Below are 22,521 nucleotides of genomic sequence, written 5' to 3'. Positions count from 1 at the left end.
TTCCTTGTCCTGAGTACTTTGCAGGGCTTCCCTGGCATTTTGCCCTCTAGGAGACCAGATTTTATTTGTACTGGCGTTAGAACTCTCAGTAAACAAACATTCCGCACAGCTGCACCTGACAGGACTAAAGATGTCGCCAACTGTGATAAATTTCAGAATTTGAATCAGAGTGAGGTAAGATTTTACACTGGGCAAACACTAACTAAATTATTTTATAATTATATTTATAAATTCATTTTATTAATTACGTTATATTCACACCAGCTCCTCTGTGTGTTTTATGTGTACTTACAGTATGTTCAGCTACATGGGGCTCACAAAAGGGTGCTTACTCTAAAAGCTTTGGGCGTGCTAACTAGGGTGCTAAGCAGTTAGCATGCCGAAAGATTTTATTGATCGCGTGCAAAGTTTAGCACTGCACGGTGCGCCCAAAACATCACACCAAGTGCGATGAAAACATTGCACTGGGCGGGCCTAAAACGTTGCACCGGGTGCACCCGAAACAGCGCACCATGCGACATTTTGGGCGCACCCGGTGCGGCATTTTAGGGGCACCCAGTGTGACGAGTTCATCGCACCCGGTGCACGGTTTCAGGCGCAGTGCTAAACTTAGCGTGTGAAACTTTGCGCGTCCTAAAGGGATTTAGGCGTGCTAAGGGGCTTTTAGGCGTGCTAACTAAGTTATTATTATTATTATTGATTTTTTAAAGCGCCAGCATATTCCGTGGCGCTGTACAAAGTAAGAAACAAACATGGGGTACATAATACAGACAATGGTGTACACTAATATACAAGATACATAATTAGTGACAAAATACAAAAAATGATACAGCATACAGAATACAAAATACAGAAGTAGTAATGACAGTGATAAAAGTAACATGATGAATAAAATGTATAATGATTTCCAAGACACAAAAGGGGGAGAGAGCCCTGGCCTTGCGAGCTTACAATCTAAAGGGAATGGGGGGACACAAGAGGAGGGGTAGTATACGATAAAATATTTAGAGGCTTTGTGTTTTAGGATACCTAGTAGGAGTACAATTTGGTCTTATTACAAAGGGAAGTGGCCTAAGGTAGCGCATATGCTTGTCGGAACAAATGAGTTTTTAGAGAGCGTTTAAAAGTAACAAAGGTTTGCGAGTGACGGATGTGTTGTGGGAGGGCATTCTAGAAAAGGGGTGAAGCGCGTGCAAAATCTTGTAAGCGTGAATGTGAGGAGGTGATTCTAGCACCCTTTTGTGAATCAAGCCCATAATGTGTTATCATGCATGCTAATGTGCATGCAATATGCATATTCCACTTAAAGCCTTGGACGGATATCAGGTTGCTAAGGACTTCCTTCACTTCATAATAAAGTGCATGACAACGTGTATTAATGTGCATTCTCATTTAGTGTGTACTGTTACTCTGTCTGAGACCTCGTAATGCACGTCACAGCAGCAGAAAATAGCACACTGGTGATGTGAGCAGGCTGCATGTTTGCGTTGTGCCTGTATCATGCCTCTGGAGTAAAATGTGTGCACTGCACAGGCAGATGCACTGAGGGGATCACACTTGTCTCTTGATGGCAAATGACCAGATCTCTTCCTAGAGCCGGTTCAGTAAATCATGGAAGCACAAACAGCTCCCAGCGCTGTTCGGTATTCAGCTGTGTGTCAGAGCCAAAGCTAAGAGCTGTCCCTGGTGCTGAAGGAAATCTCAGGAGACGAGATGAACACCCATAGCAACCAATCTGTTCCTTGTTCACTGATCTGCATTCTAAAATACCACTAATTATTATTGGCTGTTACGCTTCACATGTTGCCACTTGGCTTTGTGATCATTCTCAACATTCTTTAATTAGCCTTTGTATATTTCTTATACCCGATGATCACAGTGTAAGCTGGTACATACTGTTTGCTAATCTCACCTTTGCCAGCCTTTCGGGGTCACCGGGATGTCTGGGGATCACCTTCTGTAACCTCTGGAAGCCGTAATCGATGGTAGGCTCATTTAATGCTAAATGAAAGAGCAAGTGATCAGTGCTGCTCAGAAGGGACAGCCACTCACAGACAGCATTGCATGCCATGGAAATATCTACGGGTAAACTCAAGGTACCTACTAATGAAACAATCTTGATTGTACAATTTTACCAAATCTATGAAGTAGAAGGGGAAATGGAATAAATATACTTTGAATGCATATTTTATGGAGTCCCACTCCCTCATATTATATAGAAGTGGTAAGATTGTACAATCAAGATTGTATAATAAGTGGGAACCTTAAGAATCATCTAAACTACAAAAAGTATAGAATAGCATATGATAGCATAGCATAGTATTGCATAGCATTTAATCACATATTATAGCAGGGGTCCCCAAACATTTTGGGTTGAGGGCCGGGTCAACATACTTCAGACCGCTGGTGGGCCGGAGTAAACATAAAATGATGTAGAAGTCTTTGCGGACCAGACAGTGAAGCATACCCAGGTGACAATCTGCAAGCCAATTGGACAGCAGTGTCACCTGATGTGGAATTTGATTGGAAACCAGCAAAATTTCTGCTTTCTGGCTTCCATGTGGATGGGGGGTGCTGCACTGCTATTCCATATGTGGACCACCAATATTTAAAGATGTAGCTGACTGCATTTATAAGCAATACATTTTCTGTGTGGGGGGCCGGTAAGAAAGCCTTAGGGGGCCACATTCGGCCCGCGGGCCTTAGTTTGAGGACCACTGTATTATAGCATAATATAATATAGACCTCAAACTTTTGCTCTTTTTGTATAACAATAAACATTGTAGTACATGAGTAGTTAAAGGATAACTGAAGGGAGAGGGATATGGAGGCTGCCATATTTATTTCCTTTGAAAACAATACCAGTTGCCTGGCAGCCCTGTTGTCCTGCCTGGCTGCAGCAGTGTCTGCATCACACACCAGAAACAAGCATGCAGCTAATCTTGTCAGATCTGACAACAATGTCACAAACCCCTGATCTGCTGCATGCTTGTTCAGGGTCTATGGCTGAAAGTATTAAGAGGCAGAGGATGCGCAGGACAGCCAGGCAACTGGTATTGCTTAATAGGAAATAAATATGGCAGCCTCTATATACCTCTCTCTTCAGTTCTCCTTTAGGTAGACACCTGTGATTGTGCATTGTTAGCACAAGAAAATTGTCGGAAGAATGCAACTGCACTGTGAAAATGAACTATTGCAATTGAATAGTTGTGAACATACGGTAGTCCATTTGTGCTTTTTAGTGGAAAAAGGCCCTTAAGCTACCCTGCTGCTTACATTTATATAGACGGTAACTTCTCCTTGGCTGGAGAGCACTGGAGAACTGGAGTGACCCAGCAAACCTGGTCTGGTTTATCAAGAAAATAATATTTGCTATGGTTACTAAGTTACTGTTTTAAATGCTGGGTTGAGATCTGTGCCTACAGAAGGGCTTTAGGCACCCTGGTAATTTAGACACTATAGTCACTAATAGAATATCGGTAAAAGTGCTGATATTCTACTATTTAATAATAATGATTTAATGTTATTTCTCAATCATCTAACCTGACCCCATTCTCACTTGAAGCCTCCCTCTACTGATGCCTAACTCTAACCGACCCTAACTGCTAAATAGGTTAAAATCACTCCAAAAGTTGGATTTTATGATCAAATTTGAAGAAATAATCGTTCAGTAAATGTGAACAATCGACAATTGCCTTCTGATTAGGTTACGATCATTCAAATCGCATCGAAAGATCACATTTAGTGAAACAATGTACCGTTAATGGGCACCTTACCCCTAACTGACCTTCCCAACCAATGCATAACCTAACCGATCACCCCCCATCCCATGCCTAACCCTAACCAATTTCCCCTGAGCAATACCTAACCCCAACAAACACAACACACAGCCTATGCTCCTATGTTAACAGCTGCAATTGGCGGCTATAAGTGGTTAATACAGAGGAGCCCAATAAAATAGTGAGTGCCACTTATAGCCGCTTGTCATGGCTGTCAGCATAGGAGCCTATGGTGACCACAAAAGTACTGAAGATTCTCTGATGCCCAAATTACTTTCTTCATATAAATCAACTTATTTTACCCCCGACTGTTGTCAGTAATTTTTTGCGGCAATTCAGAAATCAGAACGTACTTTAACCTCCGTTCCTTGTTTATCTAAGAAAAACATCCTTCAATTAAATGAGCAGAGAAGGTCACATCCCCACAGAAGCCGCATTTCTATTTACTTTTTATTAAGTAATTAACGGGAACATGAATTTTAATATAACAGGAGCCAGACAAGGGGGAATTTAATAGAAAATCTAAGAGTTGGTGAAAAAAAATGAGAGGATGGCTAAACTTAGGCTTTCTCCTATCCCGCTGGGTACGCTTAAGCAGTTTAATAATACTCTTTCAGCTGTCACTGAATTGCAAACCCCAATTGGATTAGGCTGGATGAGGTTTGGAATAGTCCTGGGATGGAAGTACTATGGAAGAGCCTGTATAGCACATTATGTCCCGGCTCTGTTTACTGACACACGGCTCACCTTGCAAATTGATGTAAAATAGGTGGTTTTAGAATAATTGTTTTCTTTATAAAATACGTGGCACCCTTGGGAACGCCGGCGTTTTCACTCACTGCGGGCTGAAAGGGTGATAATTTGTGTGAAATATCTACTATTAACACTGGGCGACGCTGCTAAAGTGTGATGTATTACTTTGTTACCTATATTTAGATTATAGAACTTTTCTTGTTGTGGCCGTATTTTTTTTTTTCCGCCATAGAACTTACAGTCTTCTTAGATGGCCAATTCGAAAGGGGGAGTGTGCTGGTTTTCATTTAGATTTAAATGCTAGGAATGTTTGAAGATGACTTCATGTTTACAAGTGATGCTCTGCATTTTATTATTTTTACAGTTATTTAAGTATTGCAGAAAGCATTAGGTGCTGAATACAGAAGGTAAATGGGCAACAAAAGGCAAGGAATGGTTTAGCTAGCAACATTTTCGGTCAGGGATCAGCAAAGCACTATAACCATGGGCGAAGCCAGTAAATAGGACACCGCAGGCAGGAAGGAAGAGAGACTCCATAGGCTGCAATTAGCGACTTTGTGCAGAACTTTGGGTGCCTGTGAATTAGGCAGTCCTGTGCTCCCTCTCATTGTACTATTTATTCCTGTGCTCCCTGGTGATGATTGTAATCAGCTTATCACTATTACGCAAAATTTTGTGTACATTTTTGCAATTACTCCTATACGAAATTAGGAAATATTACTATTACATACGAAATTAATTACGATTTCCTCTAAAATTTTGCATTATGATTGCGATGCAAAATTGCGAATTTCGATGCAACATTTCGGCCCACCATTGGTGCGCCCTCTCATTTTACTATTTACGTCTGTGCTCCCCCTCAGTGTACTATTTACTCCTGTGCTCCCCTCAGTGTACTACTTATGCCTGTGCTCCCCCTCAGTGTACTACTTATGCCTGTGCTCTCCCTTAGTGTACTTTGTATGCCTGTGCTCCCCCTCAGTGTACTATTTACTCTTGTGCTCCCCCAGTGTACTTTTTTTGCCTGTGCTCCCCCTCAGTGTACTATTGATGCCTGTGCTCCCCCTCAGTGTACTATTGATGCCTGTGCTCCCCCTCAGTGTACTATTTATGCCTGTGCTCACCCTCAGTGTACTATTTATGCCTGTGCTTCCCCTTAGTGTACTATTTATGTTTGTGCTCCCCCTCAGTGTACTATTTACTACTGTGCTCCCTCACAGTATACTAGGTACATATGTTCTCCCTGATATTGCAGTAGGTACTCCTGCACTCACTCTCTGTGTGCTCTCTCTCAGTGTGCTGTATAAACCTGAGCTCTCTCATTTTCAAGGCAATTGATTATCATATCAACAGAATACATATTTTCTGAGTTTGCTGCAAATTGCATGCAATGTACAGCTGAGACAAACTCGCTAGCTACTAAATTTGCATGCAATTTGCAATTAGGTCTGAAATTATCATCCCTATACTGAGTACAGTTATATGCTCCATATCCATAGCAATTACATGGATTCATGTCACAGTGGTCACCCCTACTAGCATTGTAGAGCTTCTTCTGACCAATCAGACGTCTCACCTGTGTAAATAAACCTTCCTGGGGCTCCTTTGCAGAACTGTTTGGATTTGTATGACAGAGTCACCTCTACCACTCCTGGAATGTGCCGTGGTGGCGTCTGTACCCGGATTGCATGTGGGGTGATGAGCTGCAGAGAAGGGAGACATACAAAAAACACTAAATAATGCTTCAGACTCCTAAATAAATTCTTTTTAAGGGGGGTTTAGTAAAATTATAGTATGGCTGTGTAGAAGTAATAGGCTATAGGCACAATGAACATCAGCACTTAAAATGGATCCGAACTCTAGCAAAGCACACAATTAAAAGTCTTTATTCAACATATAGTTGCTCAATAAATTCATAGCTCTGTTCTGTCTGTGTTTAAGCACAGCAGAGTGTCCTATTAGTCTTATCAGCAGATGTGAATCAGAGCTGTGAGCTGCCTTCTCTGTGAGAGTTCTCTCCTGGTAAAGTAAACAGTGAAACTTAACCCTTTCTGTGCTCCCAGGAAGCTCCCAGGAATGTAAAACCAAAACGTCAGGGTTTTTTTGGGCTTTCCATACATTGTAATAAAGATTGTTTTTCTTTGAGTGTTGTTATGCTGTGGCTAATCTTTAAGAGCCGAGATGAAGTTCTGAGTTTAGATTTACTTTAAATTATGATGCATTTTGTTTCAACAAAATACGTTGGACTCCAGGGTAAGAGGAGGCGGGAAGTAGATTATGGCACTTAAACAGTACTTATGCTTGCGTATATTATAATATAACTGTACTTATGTTTATATGTTGATTTGCTCCTTTTACACAGTAATACAATACCTCTTCCTGTAGCACATATTTCCAGAGATCCATTCTACAATATTTTCAGACAGTTCTGTCAGTGCTCCACCCCCTTACATTCTGAGAAGCATAATGCTTAGTCCTTCAGCTGGGCTGACTTCAGTCTCATATCCACATTTTAGAAATAAAAATGTTTTTTACCTGCAGAAATCTAATTTTTTTTTTTTTACAAAAAGTTGTCATTTGTGCCTTCTGTTTACCAAGCTATTGGATGACATTTTTTAGATCCATACCACGGATTGGCCTTTAAGCAAGGTATGCTTCACTAAAGCTATGCACACACCCAAAATGAAACTCGGACAAGGTCGCCAATAACAACCATCTCTGCCTAGAATCTAGTGTGTGTACAGGAACACACAAATGCCCCCCGATGCCTTGGCCAGCAATCAGGCTGGTGTATCGATTTGGCCAATCGCCAATTGCCTGTCAAGAGCGCTGCTATCCTAACTCACCCTGCCTGCCGCGTGACGCCACTTTCTCGCCACTCTGTTGGTCCTCTGCCCTCCCCCCCACATTGCATCAGAACACGTTGCTTGCCTGCAGGCTAGTGACGTGTCTGTACAGCCTTGGCCCTGGAATATCGCTCGTGGGATAGGGTCCAGATCCCTTACAGGTGACATGCGTGTATAAGGCTTCAGTAAGATAAGATCTGATACAACATGTAGCTTCTATAGAGCCCTCAAGGACAAGAGTTAGTATTTCCAGCCATATACTGTAGCCAAATCAGATCTTCCGTTAATTTTCCAGGCAGCACAATAAAAATGCCAAATGTAATCTAACTGGCTGATTATTGGCTGCACACATGATATATTTTATCCACTCAGATGCAGATGTGGGCTATCCATGAACATGGCAGCTACGCTTGAGACTATAAAGGACACGTTTGTCATACACATCCTCAGAAATATTACAATTTATTACAGCTTTAATTAGATATTAAAATATATTGTGGACATCTGGTAATAATTGACGAGTTCATCTTTAGTTTTCTGGTCGCCAGCCAGGTTTTCCAGCACTCAGATGATTTTGCCACAGCTGTCCTTGATATGGGTCAGGCCTCGCCGTTCACCTTGAGATGTCACGATAGTTTCTGGAGGGGAGTATCTGTTTCATTTACAGACCACAATGCATTGAGTGGCAGCAAATAACGAGTCCAGCTCTACCGACTGCGCTCCAGAGTCTGCTAAAGATTGTCACATTCCATTGTTTCTCATATCCGCAGATCTGGCACTGGAGCAGTCAGGCACATGTTGCGTATCATGGAAATAAAAAGAGTACCTATGTGTGCTCACTGCACCCTGTCCGTAGGCCATGGCTGAGTAAAACCCATACCCACAATACGATTTTTACAGCGATTTTTTTTTTTGCGACATCATTTAACAAATCCTCGTTAAATGATGTTGCACAATGCAGCCACCCGTGGCGATCGCTCGCTTTTAAACGACCGTCACGGCTGATTGGATTGAGTGCACTCATTCCGATCGCCATAGACTTCAGCGTAAAAGTACCGTGATGGCGTCACACCCGTACTGTGCTGTTGCTTGTACCCACCAGAGGAGATGGATCAGGGATTATGTTCCCCGATCCATCTTCTGCACTCTTCACGTGGGTACCTAACTTTAGTTTGTGCCAAAGAAAAAAAATCTCAGCTCTTATCATGCAAAGAGCTACCTCCTTGTCTTTTTTTTAGATGTGCTATCTCTACATCTAAGTGCTATCTCTACATATGGTGCTCCTTACTCCACCTACCTCACTCCAAACCAGCATGGTCCCAAACACCACCTGTAGACCATCAAAGAAATTGTCCCCAATGATGATGACCATGGCACCTCCTGTAGTCCAACCTTCACTGGGGCTGATGGCCTTGATGCATGGTGTGGCTGTAAAGTAAATGGACATGTTAGTTAACTTATTTCTAGCTATTTGCTGCATCACTAATAGTTTAGTGCAATAATGATTTCATCGTGTTCAGTTGATGGACAGTTTTGTGGTTATTTTATGCAAATGTATGAGTCTGGAATCTGGACATCAGCTATTGTGCTTGATAGGTCCAAACTGTCCAAACTGCATAAATTTGCATGTTTTGCAATGATATTTTGATTGTTTAGAAGTCAGCAGTGGCGTAGGGATAACCATAGCAGGCAAAGCGACTGCTATGGAGCCCATAGAAAAGGGAGGTTCAGTGGCAATGGCTGACGGCACTAATGGGGTCAGCAATGGACCTCATGAGGTGCAGAGTAATGTGAACGGAGAGTAGTTATCTATACTGGGGGCTACCTAATACTGGGGATCCCTCTGGCTACCAATACTGGGGTGCTACCTGATTCTTGGGTTATCTCTGGCTACCTTTAGTGGGGAGAACTTCTGGCTACCTGCACTAGGGAGGGATACCTAACACTGGGGGTACCTCTGTCTACCAATACTGGGGTGCTATCTGAATCTTGGGTTATATCTGGTTATATCTGGCTACCTTTAGTGGGGAGAACTTCTGGCTACCTGCACTAGGGGGGGATACCTAACACTGGGGGTACCTCTGTCTACCAATACTGAGGGGTTGCTTAATTCTTGGAGGCACATCTGGCTACTTAAAACTGGTGTTTGTGTGGGAGGGGCACAAAGGGGCTTTATAATTTTTTTGTGGGGGGCACCAACCAAAATTTCGCTATGGGATCCCATGGTTATAGCTACACCCGTTGAAGTCATATTTGCATGCATTAGTTTGCTATATGCAGTACTTGTTCAGAAAGGACATTGAGGGGGAGAGAAAACACGTGTTTCTCACTGTACATATGCACATATGTACTAGTGTTTGGGGATTTTGCAATATTTTAAAGGTCAGGATAGCAGGCAATTCTTAGCTGTGTGCATAAGCAGAAATGGTACGTGTCTGTCAGTACGGTTGTCCTGTGGGAAACATGATTTGCTATGTGCATGTTCTTTTTCTTGTTCCAAACACCTTTAACATACTACTGTTATGTCACCAGTAACACACAGCAAGACCGTACACTTAAAGAGGCACTATAGTGAAAATAATGTAATTAATAAAATTCCTTATTTTTTGTCCGTTGCAAAATATTTCCTCTCCCTGATTTACATTTTAAAATTCATCACAGGTGGTGGTGACATCTTTACTGCTGGCAGTCATTGTTTGTGCATAGAATTCTCAGTAAATGAACATTCCACAAAGGGAGATACTGTATTCTTGGCAGTTGGAAAAGGCCGTTACTTCCCACAATGCAACAAAGTTCACAGACAGGAAACTGTCATGACCATGGTCATGATGTCTTACTGTGGGAGGGGTTTCACCACAACATCAGCCACAAAGAACCTCTGATGATTTTCCTATTTGAGGAAAAGGTAAAGATTTCTCATGGGAAAGGGGATATCAGTTACTAATTGGTATGAAGTTCAATCCAAAGTTAAAACTCCTCTTTAAAGAGAACCAGAGATGAAGCACCCTCTTGTATATTACTTTATAAATCAGTGGGAACATGACAGTAAGCACCTAATCTGCTCTTTGTTTCATGGTTCTCTGTTTAATCTGACTGTTATCACCTCTGATAAGAATCCCAGACTGAGCACTCAGTCTAGCTTTGCTATGGAAAGATTATAGCTGAGTCTGTCTTCTCTGGTGTCTTTTCAAGCCCAAGCCTGCCCCTTTGTGGCTCTGCTATAATCAGTACAGAAGGATCCGCAAGCCAATCAATGGTAGAAAAAACGCTGGTATTCTTTATTCAGAAATTCCACATGGCAGATGCAGTAAAATCACAAGGTTCAACTGACGCATGTCGGGCTTACAGTCTGCCCTTAGTCATAGTTAAAAGTGAACCTGCAAGGGGAAGGCTTTAGGTAGGTGGGAGGAGAAAAGACTCCACCCTATACCTCTACAAGCCATCACCTTAAAGGGAACATTACAGGTGTGCACATAATAAAAATATATCATTTTAGAGAGACTTCACAAGTGTACACAATGTATAAATATACTAAGAAAATAAGCAGTTAGTAACAAACATTAAAAAGAGCTAAGAAGTAATGTAAAAAGTTGCTACTGGAAAAAACCACGGAGCCCTGAGATTGAATGGCCTATTCAGTAATGCTTTAAATGTATGTGAAAAAGGAGAGGAGAGAAAGGAAGGGGAGGGGGAGATGCGAGTCATTTATATAAGGAGGGGATCAGAAGGAGAAAACCGGCAAGTAGGATTAACAGTCGTAAACCAGGTTTAAATCCCAGCGTGTATTGAGACCCCTAGGAGTGCGAGTGTCCATCCTATGGATCCAATAAGCTTCTCACCTTAACAATAATTTGTGGGTATCTCCACCTCTCTTAGGACTCACTATGCGCTCCACTCCTTGGAAAATAAAGGAGGAGAGATTACCCCCGTGGACATTCTCAAATTGCTTAGAAACTGACGACTTATTAAAGTTTTCCAACTAGTGCCACAGTAATGATTGGCAATACGGGCTCTTAGATTGCGAGTGGTGCACCCCACATATTGCAAACGACAAGAAGTGCAAGAAATGACATAAATAATGCACTTAGTATTACAATTAACATACTGTTTAATGGGGAAACTGTTACCAGTCGCAAAGAAAAAAATAGAGGACCCCTTTTTGTGACAATGGCAGTAATTGCATGTTGAAAACCCACACGGGTAAGATCCTACCGTAGCAAGCCAGGTAGGGGTACGAGACGAAGTAGTGGATTGAAAACAGCTAGGGGAAAGGAGAGAACCCAAAGTTCATGCCCTTCTGGCAGAGAAGCGGCACCCTTGTTTCAAAATAGCTTTAAATCCTGAATCAGAATTCAGCACCGGAAGATACTTCTTCACAATATTTGTGATTTTGTTAAATTCAAGGCTGTATTCTGTGACAAAGGTCACCCTGTCATCCCGATCCCCTCCCCGGCTTCTGATTGTTAAAAGTTCACTACGTGGTCTCCTGGTACCTCTATAACGTCCCCAAGCTAACTGTTTTTTAGTGATAAGAATCCCAGACTGAGCACTCAGTCTAGCTTTGCTATGGAAAGATTATAGCTGAGTCTGTCTTCTCTGGTGTCTTTTCAAGCCCAAGCCTGCCCCCTTGTGGCTCTGCTATAATGACTCAGCTATAATTATTCCCTGCAAAGCCAGACTGAATGCTCAGTCCGGGATTCTTATCACAGCTGATAACAGACACTTTTAGCAGTGAGGATGAAACAGAGAGCATGGTGTTTTCTCTAATGTTCTTACTGATATATATGGTAAAATACACAAGGGTGCTTCGTCTCTGGTTCCCTTTAAGGTGTCCACTTGATTTTCACTTTTGATCAGTGTTTCAATCCAACCTTTTTAGCAAATTTGAGTAGAATCAAGTGTGATCCTATTACTTAAAGAGAAACCGTGTCCAAGAATTGAGCTTCATCCCAATCAGTAGCTGATACCCCCTTTCCCATGAGAAATCTTTTCCATTTCACAAAAAGATCATCAAGGGGCTCTGTATGGCTGATACTGTGGTCAAAGCCTTCCCACAGTGTGATATCAGGACCATGGTTCTGACATCATGCTGGGGGAGCCTTGTTGCATTGTGGGAAATAACAGCTGTTTACAAATGCTAAAAAAGCAAGCAGCATCTCCTTCCACTGACATCACCTGCCAGCAGTAAAAATGTCACCATGTTATAAATGTCAGAAAGTAAATCGGGGAGAGGAAAGATTTTACAATGTGCAAACACTGACTAAATCATTTTATACATAATTTTAAAAATGAAGCACTTTTTTTATAACATTATTTTCACTGGAGTTCTTCTTTAACAGTTCCATAATGCTTGATCGATGCAAAAATTGGCTGATATCTGTCCAAATCAACAGAATTTATTGATTGAACAGGATGGAAAATGTTGGTCAACTGTAAGGAAATCAGCTGAGGTTCACATGATTTCGATTGACACAGAATCGGTTTCTGGTTTCAGCGCATGCATAAACACGAGTGGTAAGAAATAATGAGCGACCTGATCCGATAGTTAAGTAAAGGAGAATTGCCAAGAGCAGTGTGTAGGCCACTAGTTGATTTACTATCGATCGACCACTGTGTTTTCAATTGCCAAATAGTGTTGATTTCCCAAAGGAAAATTGAGTAATGCTGAGTAATGCTTGGACACCCTTATAGCTATCCAGTCTGGAAAAGATAGACCTCTTAAAGTGCATCAGAACTCTTGCACAGGACAGAAGGAAAACACAGATAAATGCACCCTGTATGTATTTAGAGAGTTTAGCCTGTCTAATTCCCCATCATTTTTGTCTAATCACAAGTTGTGATTTGATGTCTCCCTTGTGTCAGCTGACTGCCATGACAGAAAAGCTCATTTGAAAGCACAGAATGTTAACAACATGTCTGCTTCCATGAAAGCAGGAAGTAGACACACTGCAGAATTATCGCAGGATTTGTATAATTATAGAGTTTTTCTCTAAAGCTTATTATGCTGTTGCACATCTTTTAGAGCAGAGAGGAAATTCTCAGTTTAGGTCCGCTTTAATTCTCTGTACCTTTTAGAGGAATGAAAAAGCCGCAAAGGTAAAATGTTCTCCCTGGCTGGATCACAGCATCACCATATTACAACTAAAGTTACAGATTGCCCAGCAAGCTCGTGGTGAACATCAACTCCTAGGAGTGTGTAAGGGGCTAAAAAGGACCAAAATGCCCTCTTGCTAAAATGCCATGCAAAACAGAAATATACCTTCTTAAAACAGAAGTTACGTGCGAATATTCAGGTTGGAGTGAGTCTATGAGGTTTCCCACAATGCATCACTCACTGCTGAATATGCATATTTTCTCTTTGTTGTCCCTGAAAGCCAAATCACCTCCAGAGCCACTGGAAAGAAATGAACAACCTAGCACTTCATCGTATTCCAGTGGTTCTGGAGGTGTGTTTAGCTTTCAGGGACAATAAAGGAATGATTTGCATATTCAGCAGTGGTGCATTGTGGGACACCTCAGAGCTCACTCCCACCTGAATAATTGCAAATACCTTCTAACATTTCTGTGATCCTAAAACTATTAATTATAGTTGTGGATGCTTTACAATTTAATAAAACCGTCTAAGCTTTTATTCAAATGAAGATATTAGAGAATTTGTTATAATACCTGTGGAAAGTTATTCCACAGCTTATTCACTTTTACTAAAAAGAATCCCTTTATAAACAAGTGGAAAAATCTCTTTTCCTGACCTCCATATGCAATTTATTTTCTATTGTCCTTTGTACAAACCTTTAAGACATCTACTTGGTCATAAATGGATGAATTGAAGAGAGTTGGACCAAACACCAATACTCGAAGGACCCCACCGAAAACAGTTTCCCACTTACCACATCTCTCCCTACCACAAATACCATTTTTTGGTGAAGCTAGAGTGCGCAGAGAAAGCAGCACACAAACATGGGGAGGGCAATATTCAATATCCAATTCCCGTAGAAATTCTGATTTCCGCCACTGCCGATGACCAATTCTGTAAATGTTCAATTGTCCAATATCTAAATTTTCCAAGGAGCCCTTTTTTGTAATTTTTTTTGCATTCCTAGGTAAGGTAATTGTAATACTATAGAAATGTTAGGCCAAACGAAAGACTCAGGAATACTGGGTAGAAGCAGAGTCTTGTGATTAGTCCAAAATAACTGTGGCAATCTGATTTCCGTGGAAAAATTCTGCATCTACAGGTCCATTGCTTTAAAGTTCTATGATTGAAATGCCACAGAATCCGAATAAGCATCCGTAGAGAGCCAACAAACTCCATGGAGAGACTGCCCTGGATCAGGATTTGAACCTAAAACTCTGACACTACGAGACAAGAGTGCTAGTCACACAGCCAATGTCCTGTCCTATTACTGTCCTAAGAAGTCCTCCAAAAGTTGGATTGCTCTCCTGAACGGTATCATATTTTAGGTAATAAGATGACTACATGGCCAACCTTCCTATGAAATCCAAGATCCACCATAGCTGTTACCTGGCTCATGCTGGATGTCCATAGATTTCTACTGAGAATCCAGCAGGTTCGGGTAACATGGCTGACACCATTATTCAGCCTAATAATCAGTAAATCAGTTGACGGGGTTCATTTGGTAAGCCAATGTCTCCTCCCTGGGGACGAGCTGTCAGTTACTCGGAGAATTCACACCTGCACCGGGGTCCGTTCTCTGTTTATCTTTGGGAATTGTAACTTTATATTTCATAACTTCATTCTAAGTTTCCCTTCACATTCTTGTAAAGGGCGTGATAAAGTCTAATTTCACTGCAGAATTGTGGATTATAACCAGACTCCCAAATGCTGAGTAGTATTTCGGATATGGGGGGGGGGGGGGGGGGGAAGAATAACTTAAAACGCAAAGCCTTTACTAAGCACTATATAGTCAGTAAAGGCCAATAGTGGCAGAAAATAAAGTTTATGTGGCCCTGGCTGGGCTTTACAGATAACTGGAAGCCTGTCAATCTAATATTTATTAAAAAAAACCTCAATAAACAACAGTCTCTCTTTTTTTTTTTGTTTTTTAAAGAATATTCAAAAGGAAGCCAACCCTATTTGGTTACAGGATAAACAGAAAAGCTATGATACTATAATAATAATAATAGGTAAGAAAAACAAAACAGTGATTCTGGAGGTGTGGTAAGCTTACAGGGAAAACAAAGGATGCATGATGATGGACACCTCAGAGCTCACGCCAACCTGAATTATTGCAAATACCGTCTGGTTTAAGAAGTCAAACTTTTGTCTTGCTGAACATTTTAGTAAAAGGGCTTTTCGGTCCTTTGTAGGCCCGTTCACCATGAGCTTGCTGGGTACTCTGTAATTCTTGGTAACAAAAATTAACTGCAAATACCCTTTTTACAAAAGATAACCCAATGAATTATCACTAGAGTGATTATTATTATTTAGTATGTATATAGCGCCGACATCTAACGCAGCGCTGTACAGTATATATATATTGTATTGTCACTAACTGTCCCTCAAAGGAGCTCACAATCTAATCCCTACTATTATCATATGTCACTGTATGTATAATATAGTGTAAGTACTGTAGTCTAGGGCCAATTTTGGGGTGAGCCATTTAACTTATCTGTATGTTTTTGGGATGTGGGAGGAAACCGGAATAGGAACAGTATACCTAATTTATTATTATTTATTTATTGTATTCATAAAGCACCAACATATTATGCAGCACTGTACATTAGTTAAGGTTACAGGCAATATTTAGGGGTGACATACAGACAATATAGAAATACAAGAAAAACCAGATCACGCAGCACAGTATGGGTTCAAGGTAATGCTTAGTCAGTGACTGGATGGGAGCATGGAGATTAGGCAAGATTAGGCAAGTTGAGTTCACTCAAGAGATCACTCAGATCCTTAGGATGGGTGTATGGTAATATAGGTGCATGAACAGGTAGGAGACATAAGGAGGAGGACCAAAGCCCAAAGGCTTACAATCTAGAGGGAGAGGTAGGGACACGAAAGGTAGGGGACCAGAGTTAAGATGCGGGTTCAGAGCACCAGTGAGGGGTGGTAGGCCAAAATAAAAAGGTGAGTTTTGAGGGCCTTCTTTAAGATGATGAAAGAGGGGGAAACCCTAATGGGGCGAGGTAGGGAGTTCCATAGTGTTGGAGCAGCTGTCCTGGAAGCGTGCGTGGGACTGGGTGATGCAGTGTGCAACCAGGCGAAGTTCATTGGAGGAGCGGAGTGAGCGGCTGGGGGTGTTCCTCTGGGTAATATTCAAAATGTAGGTTGGGCAGGCTTTGTGGACAGATTTGTAGGCCAGACACAGTATCCTGAATCTGATTCTGGACTGGATAGGAAGCCAGTGGAGGGATTCACAAAGAGGCTCAGCCGCCACACATTTTACATTATTTTCTCTTACAAAAGTTATCAGATGCATAAATTTGCACCATTCTCCCTAACCTACTGGCCATAACCTGATTAGTTGTTGTTGGACCTTGCCTAGCAGTCTGGAATAGAGAAGGAGATGACATTCAACAGCTTTTTCTTAATGAGCCTCAACTATTATTGCTTTAAGAGTACTATGAGATGATAATAAATCTAAGCCTGTCAATACAGTTGCCCCATCTGTTAGTATAAAGAGGAACTTTACCAAAAGATAGTAGTTGATATTCGCTGTGTAATTTATTCATGTTGTTTGATCCTCCGTGAACCTGCAAGTCAGCATCTTTACTGCTGGCAGGCATGACAAAAATGGACAGCACCAACTACCCTTATCTATAACATCACCCCCACTAACAACGTAATAGGCTAAACATATACTGTGTATAGGTTATTTACGTACATGCAGAGCCGGATTAAGGCTACATGGGGCCCTAAGCAAAGTAACTGATTTGAGCCCCCCATCATGTCGTAATAGAATCAGAAGATGCAGCTGCACAGCAACATGCCGCACACACCGGGGCAGCCGAGCTACTGGTTGCTATGGGCAACAACCCGCTTTCCTCTGTGGGTGCACAATGCAAGGAATAGCAGCGGCAAAATGCAGAGTGAGAGATGAATGGCTGGGACATTTGCACTCAGGGGCTGGGGCACCCCTGTGAAGAGGGCGCCAGATATCACAGCAGCAGCACTTTCCCCCTGCATCTCCAGCCTGGCAATAGCAGAAAGCTCTGGACACCGCCGTTCCCCAGACAGATTTACATAACCACCCCCACCACCAAACAACCGATTTCCTTCCAAACTAGACAGCCACCATGCAGCCTCCACCCCAGTGAATACGATAGTCCAGCAGAGAAGGCAGCCGCAGCGGGGGAGAAGGGCAGCACCAGATGACTCACATTCACCTATTGCGATCCAAGCAATAGAGGTCCCGTCATTCGGAGCCCATCTGTCTCCTCTAGAGTGCTGCCGCTCTGTTACTACTACTATTGCTACTTCCTACTTCCTGTCTGATCTGAGAATCAGGAAGTTCAGAGCGTGCGGCTGCACTGTAGAAGAGACAGATGGGTTTCAGATAACAGGATCTCTATCGCTTGGATCATGGATAGGTGAGTGAGTGTTTGCCATCTGCTGCTATCATTCTTGCTGCAGCTGTGGTTCTCTGTGGGAAGGGAGGGCGGAGCAGGCAGCGGCAGAGCACACAGTAGCAGGAGGGGGACCTAGGAGGAGAGCCTGGCTGTGAAGACAATCAGCAGTGCACGGCATCATTTGACAAGACAAGACAAATAACATTTATATCGTGCTTTTCTCCTGGTGGACTCAAAGCGCCAGAGCTGCAGCCACTAGGACATGCCCTATAGGAAGTAGCAGTGTTAGAGAGACTTGCCTAAGGTCTCCTACTGAATAGGTGCTGGCTTACTGAACAGGCAGAGCCGAGATTCGAACCCTGGTCTCCTGTGTCAGAGGCAGAGCTCTTAAAGGGACTCCGAGCAGTGCCTGTGGGTATGCCTTTAAGCATACCCACAACGAATTAATTACATCCTCACACCTACCAGCATGATGTTTGTAATTATATCCCCCTGGATTCCTTATATTTCATTGCATTGTGCTGAATCGAGCTGCCGACTTTGGAGAAAAGTCGTCCTGTGGCCGCAATTTCGATCGCGAAAATAGCAAAAACGAAAAGGCATAGGGCAGCCATTTATATATCATTGGAAAGAGGAGAAAGAGAGCTTTAAAATGATATGCATCTTTCCATAGTTACTGCACTGCTCAGAGTCCCTTTAACCATTATACCATCCAGCCACCGCTGACAGGATGGCGAGGGCTGGTTTATGTGCTGATGGGGCCCCTTTGGCTCTGAATAGGGCCCCAAGCGACTGCTTTTGTTGCCTGGTCGGTAATCCGGCCCTGCGTACATGCGTGTGTCTATCAAAATAGGGAAATCTCGTTTACTTCCTTCTATGGATCTGTTTATATTTTACATAAAATTTTCAGAAGACATTTAAAAAAAATGCGGACATGTAAAAAAAATGCGAAGGAGAACACTACTGGTCCTGAAGAAGGTCTGTTCTCCCTGCTCAGAGTGGGGATTATCCCACTAGCTCTGTTTGGAATTTTTTTGACACCTAGCAATGGGACTAAATAAATGTTTATTTAAACTGTACAACTTATATAATGTTCCTTGTCGATTTTTCGATCTTGCAGCTGGAATGTGACCCCTACTTGTACTTTTTTTGATGTACATTGTTTTTTAATGACTTTTATATGCAATTGGATGCCTGTCCAAATTTGGTTTGGGCTATTTTCATGGCAATACTGTACTATTTTTAAAAAATGTTTTAATAAATACTTATTTAAAATAATACAAAAGACAGTAACCCACAGTAACCAAACAGCATTTGCCGTTCTTCACTAATCTGATTACACTTAAACTGGAATGAGGCTGATGTTCATGGATTTGTATCCTATCACTGCTCATTGCATTGCTGTACTCAGCAAGCCTGGTGAAGTCAGTAAGATGTTCGGTGGGAAAAGAGGGCCAGGGATCAACCACTGAGAATCACAGCAGGTACGGAAAGGGTCTTAGTTGGGCAGATATTATCTGTATTCCTTATTTTGTGTTTTTTTATGGCTTCTTCCCCTTCCATATGGGTAGGCCTCTCAACTTCAAGTTCCATCAGGAGCCATAACCAGCCTCAATCTATCACTCGGTTTCCACAACTGACAAGGTCAAAGGTGCCGCAGATCTCTGGCGAGCTTCCAGAAATGAGCAGCCAGTCAATCAAGACCAGTCAGTTTAACCAAAGCTGGACTCCATTCTAGCAAAGCACCCTGGGATTTATTTCCACCGTTTGACCGCCCGCCGAGGGAAAATTAACACCACACTAAATTCCTTACTGATTCAATCATTTTCTTCCAGTTCATTAATTCCTCACATGGTTAATACAGGACATGTTGAGAAGGAGCAACACCAGCAGATGTAGAGAGATAATATTAAGAATAATATCTTTTTGGTATTAATGTCTCTGTAACGGGGTAAACGACAATGTCACAGCACCAGAGTTCTATTAATAAAAGAGTCTCTTGAGGGCCTATTTTAGGGTCAGTACTATATCACTTAATGGAATATATTATGAGTAAATATGGGACAAAGTCATTAGCGCATATATGTATATATATATATATATATATATATATATATATATATATATATATATATATATATATATATATATATATATATATTTGTGTATATGTGTTTGTCTACATGTATACATGTACGTGCATACGTGCATGATATATATATATATATATATATATATATATATATATATATATATATATATATATATATATATATATATATATATATATATATATATATATTGCATAAGCAGAAAAAAAAAACCTGCATTGAATCAATATTTCGTGCTACTACCCTTAGCCTTTAAAGGACAGCTGTGACCTCCTAAAAAAATTACCTTGGGGCCTTTTCCTACCTCTCTGTGTCCCCTCTTATGAACTCTATGGAAGTACTCTGGTCTCCGAGTACATCTGAAGACAAGCAGCTCTGTACTATGGACTCACGCATGCACAGTTCTGGACTACTCGTCTTTGGAAGTATTCAGAGACCTGAGTACTTCTGAGAAGACCTAAAAACTGAGCCAGTTCGGTGGAATGAGGGGACGCAGAGAGGAACAGGAAGGCTTGAAGGGGTCCAGAGCCTTCCCTCCTCTTAGGTGAGTATCTATCTTTTTTTTTATTTTGCTTTAGGAGGTTACGGTTGTCCTTTAAACAACTTTATTTACTTAATTTTTTCTTGGTACACTTACACAACGTATTTAAGAAATCTATCAGCACATTATCCAGTGCATTATTATACAGTTATACCGAAAAGGGGCTAATGATCAGCAAGATTACATTTGATGTAAAACACTATTATCAATTGAAACAGAAGCAGCTGTGTAAAAGTGAAACAGGTTAGGACTTTCAGATATGTTCTACCAACCAGCTGAGATTGCAGAAAACATTTCAACATATTACACAATGGCAAGACTGAGCAGGGCAACAAGAGAATGTTACTACAAGACCACTCATAGGTAGAACGTTTTAGAAAGCCCTATGATTTCAGGTGTACTGCCCACATTCTTCTGAAGAGGCAGAAAGAATCGAGCCAAATGAGGAATGAAAACACAGTGGTCAGCCAAGGAAACTAGGGCTCTTTCACAATACACAGTTGCATTCACACTTGTGTTGTGTTTTCTTTTGCTTCATTGGAAATGAGATGTTCTCACAGGTAAGACAAGCAGGGCAGCCCTGTACACACAGCTCTAGCCATGCCGTCCATTTTTTAATCTTTCATCATTATGAGCTTTAATGGTCTAATCATGCATTGCTCAATGCTGATAAGTACAGATAGATACGTATCCATCATGCAAAACCATCAGAGAGATATCTCCAAAACCACAATCTCTCACAGCCGCAAAACCATTCTGCAGCAGGACTATGACCCCAAACATGCAGCCAAAGTCATAAAGAAACAACCTCAGCAAAAGCATGAACTAGAAGTCCTGGAAGACAAGGTGTGACCACCCAATGTTGTGATCTCAAAATCACTGAGACTGTTTGGTATTACTTGGAGAGAAAGGTAAAACTGAGACAGCCTACATCCATAAAACTTCTGTGGTTATTTCTCCTAGCTCTCTGGAACAAGCTACCTGCTGAGTCTGTCAAACTGTGGGCAAGAGCACCTAGGAGAATTGATGTTGTTGGCTGACAATGCTCACACCAAATACTGATTGAGTTACTGTCCTTTTTTTGTTTTTAATTATTTGTGCACTTTGTACGTTTTTAATTCATAAATAAAACTAAAACTGGCCATCGAATTGTTTTTTATAGCATCAAATATTTCCGTAAGTCCTGACATGCAGGTGTTGCCAGGTGCAACTGCAAATGCCCAAAGCTTAAAGAGACTCTGTAACAAAAATTGCAAACTGTTTTTTATCATCCTACAAGTTCAAAAAGCTATTCTAATGTGTTCTGGCTTACTGCAGCACTTTGTACTATCACAGTCTCTGTAATAAATCAACGTATCTCTCTCTTGTCAGACTTGTCAGGCCTGTGTCTGGAAGGCTGCCAAGTTCTTCAGTGTTGTGGTTCTGCTATGAACTCCCCCATCCAGGCCCCTCTCTGCACACTGCCTGTGTGATATTTAGATTAGTGCAGCTTCTCTCTGTTCTATTATCTTTTACAAGTTGGATAAATCCTCCTCTGAGCTGGCTGGGCTTTCACATACTGAGGAATTACATACAGGCAGAGCTGTCTGCACTCTGCAGGAAGAAATAGCCTGACACTTCAGTGGAAGATAGCTGCAGGGGGAAAGAAACACACAAATGATCTCTTGAGATTCAAAAGGAAGGGTGTATACAGCCTGCTTGTGTATGGATGTATTTTCTATGTGTGGACATACTGTACATCAATCTACTTCCTGTTTTGGTGGCCATTTTGTTTGTTTATAAACAAACTTTTTAAAACGGTTTTTAACCACTTTTAATGCGGCGAGGAGCGGCGAAATTGTGACAGAGGGTAATAGGAGATGTCCCCTAACGCACTGGTATGTTTACTTTTGTGCGATTTTTAACAATACAGATTCTCTTTAAGACGCTTCTATTAAAGATCCTGAATTTAGGAA

The 22,521-nt window shown here is 41.6% G+C and overlaps 1 protein-coding gene across 1 annotated transcript in view; it reads right to left on the bottom strand.

The window, feature by feature from the left end:
• EBF2 (EBF transcription factor 2) overlaps positions 1-22,521 on the bottom strand; it is a 146,298-nt gene that overhangs the window by 16,675 nt on the left and 107,102 nt on the right. Inside the window, exons 8-10 of the mRNA XM_068274723.1 lie at positions 8,676-8,806; positions 6,109-6,235; positions 1,913-2,001 (exon numbers count right to left, since the gene is read on the bottom strand). Coding sequence (XP_068130824.1) covers positions 1,913-2,001; positions 6,109-6,235; positions 8,676-8,806 — 347 coding nt within the window. The remainder of the gene's footprint in view (positions 1-1,912; positions 2,002-6,108; positions 6,236-8,675; positions 8,807-22,521) is intronic.

This window comes from Hyperolius riggenbachi, chromosome 3, assembly GCF_040937935.1.
Source record: "Hyperolius riggenbachi isolate aHypRig1 chromosome 3, aHypRig1.pri, whole genome shotgun sequence".
In the NCBI taxonomy this organism is placed as follows: Eukaryota; Metazoa; Chordata; class Amphibia; order Anura; family Hyperoliidae; genus Hyperolius; species Hyperolius riggenbachi.
Note: the sequence above shows the minus strand (reverse complement) of the source record. Positions and strands in the feature narration are given on the sequence as shown.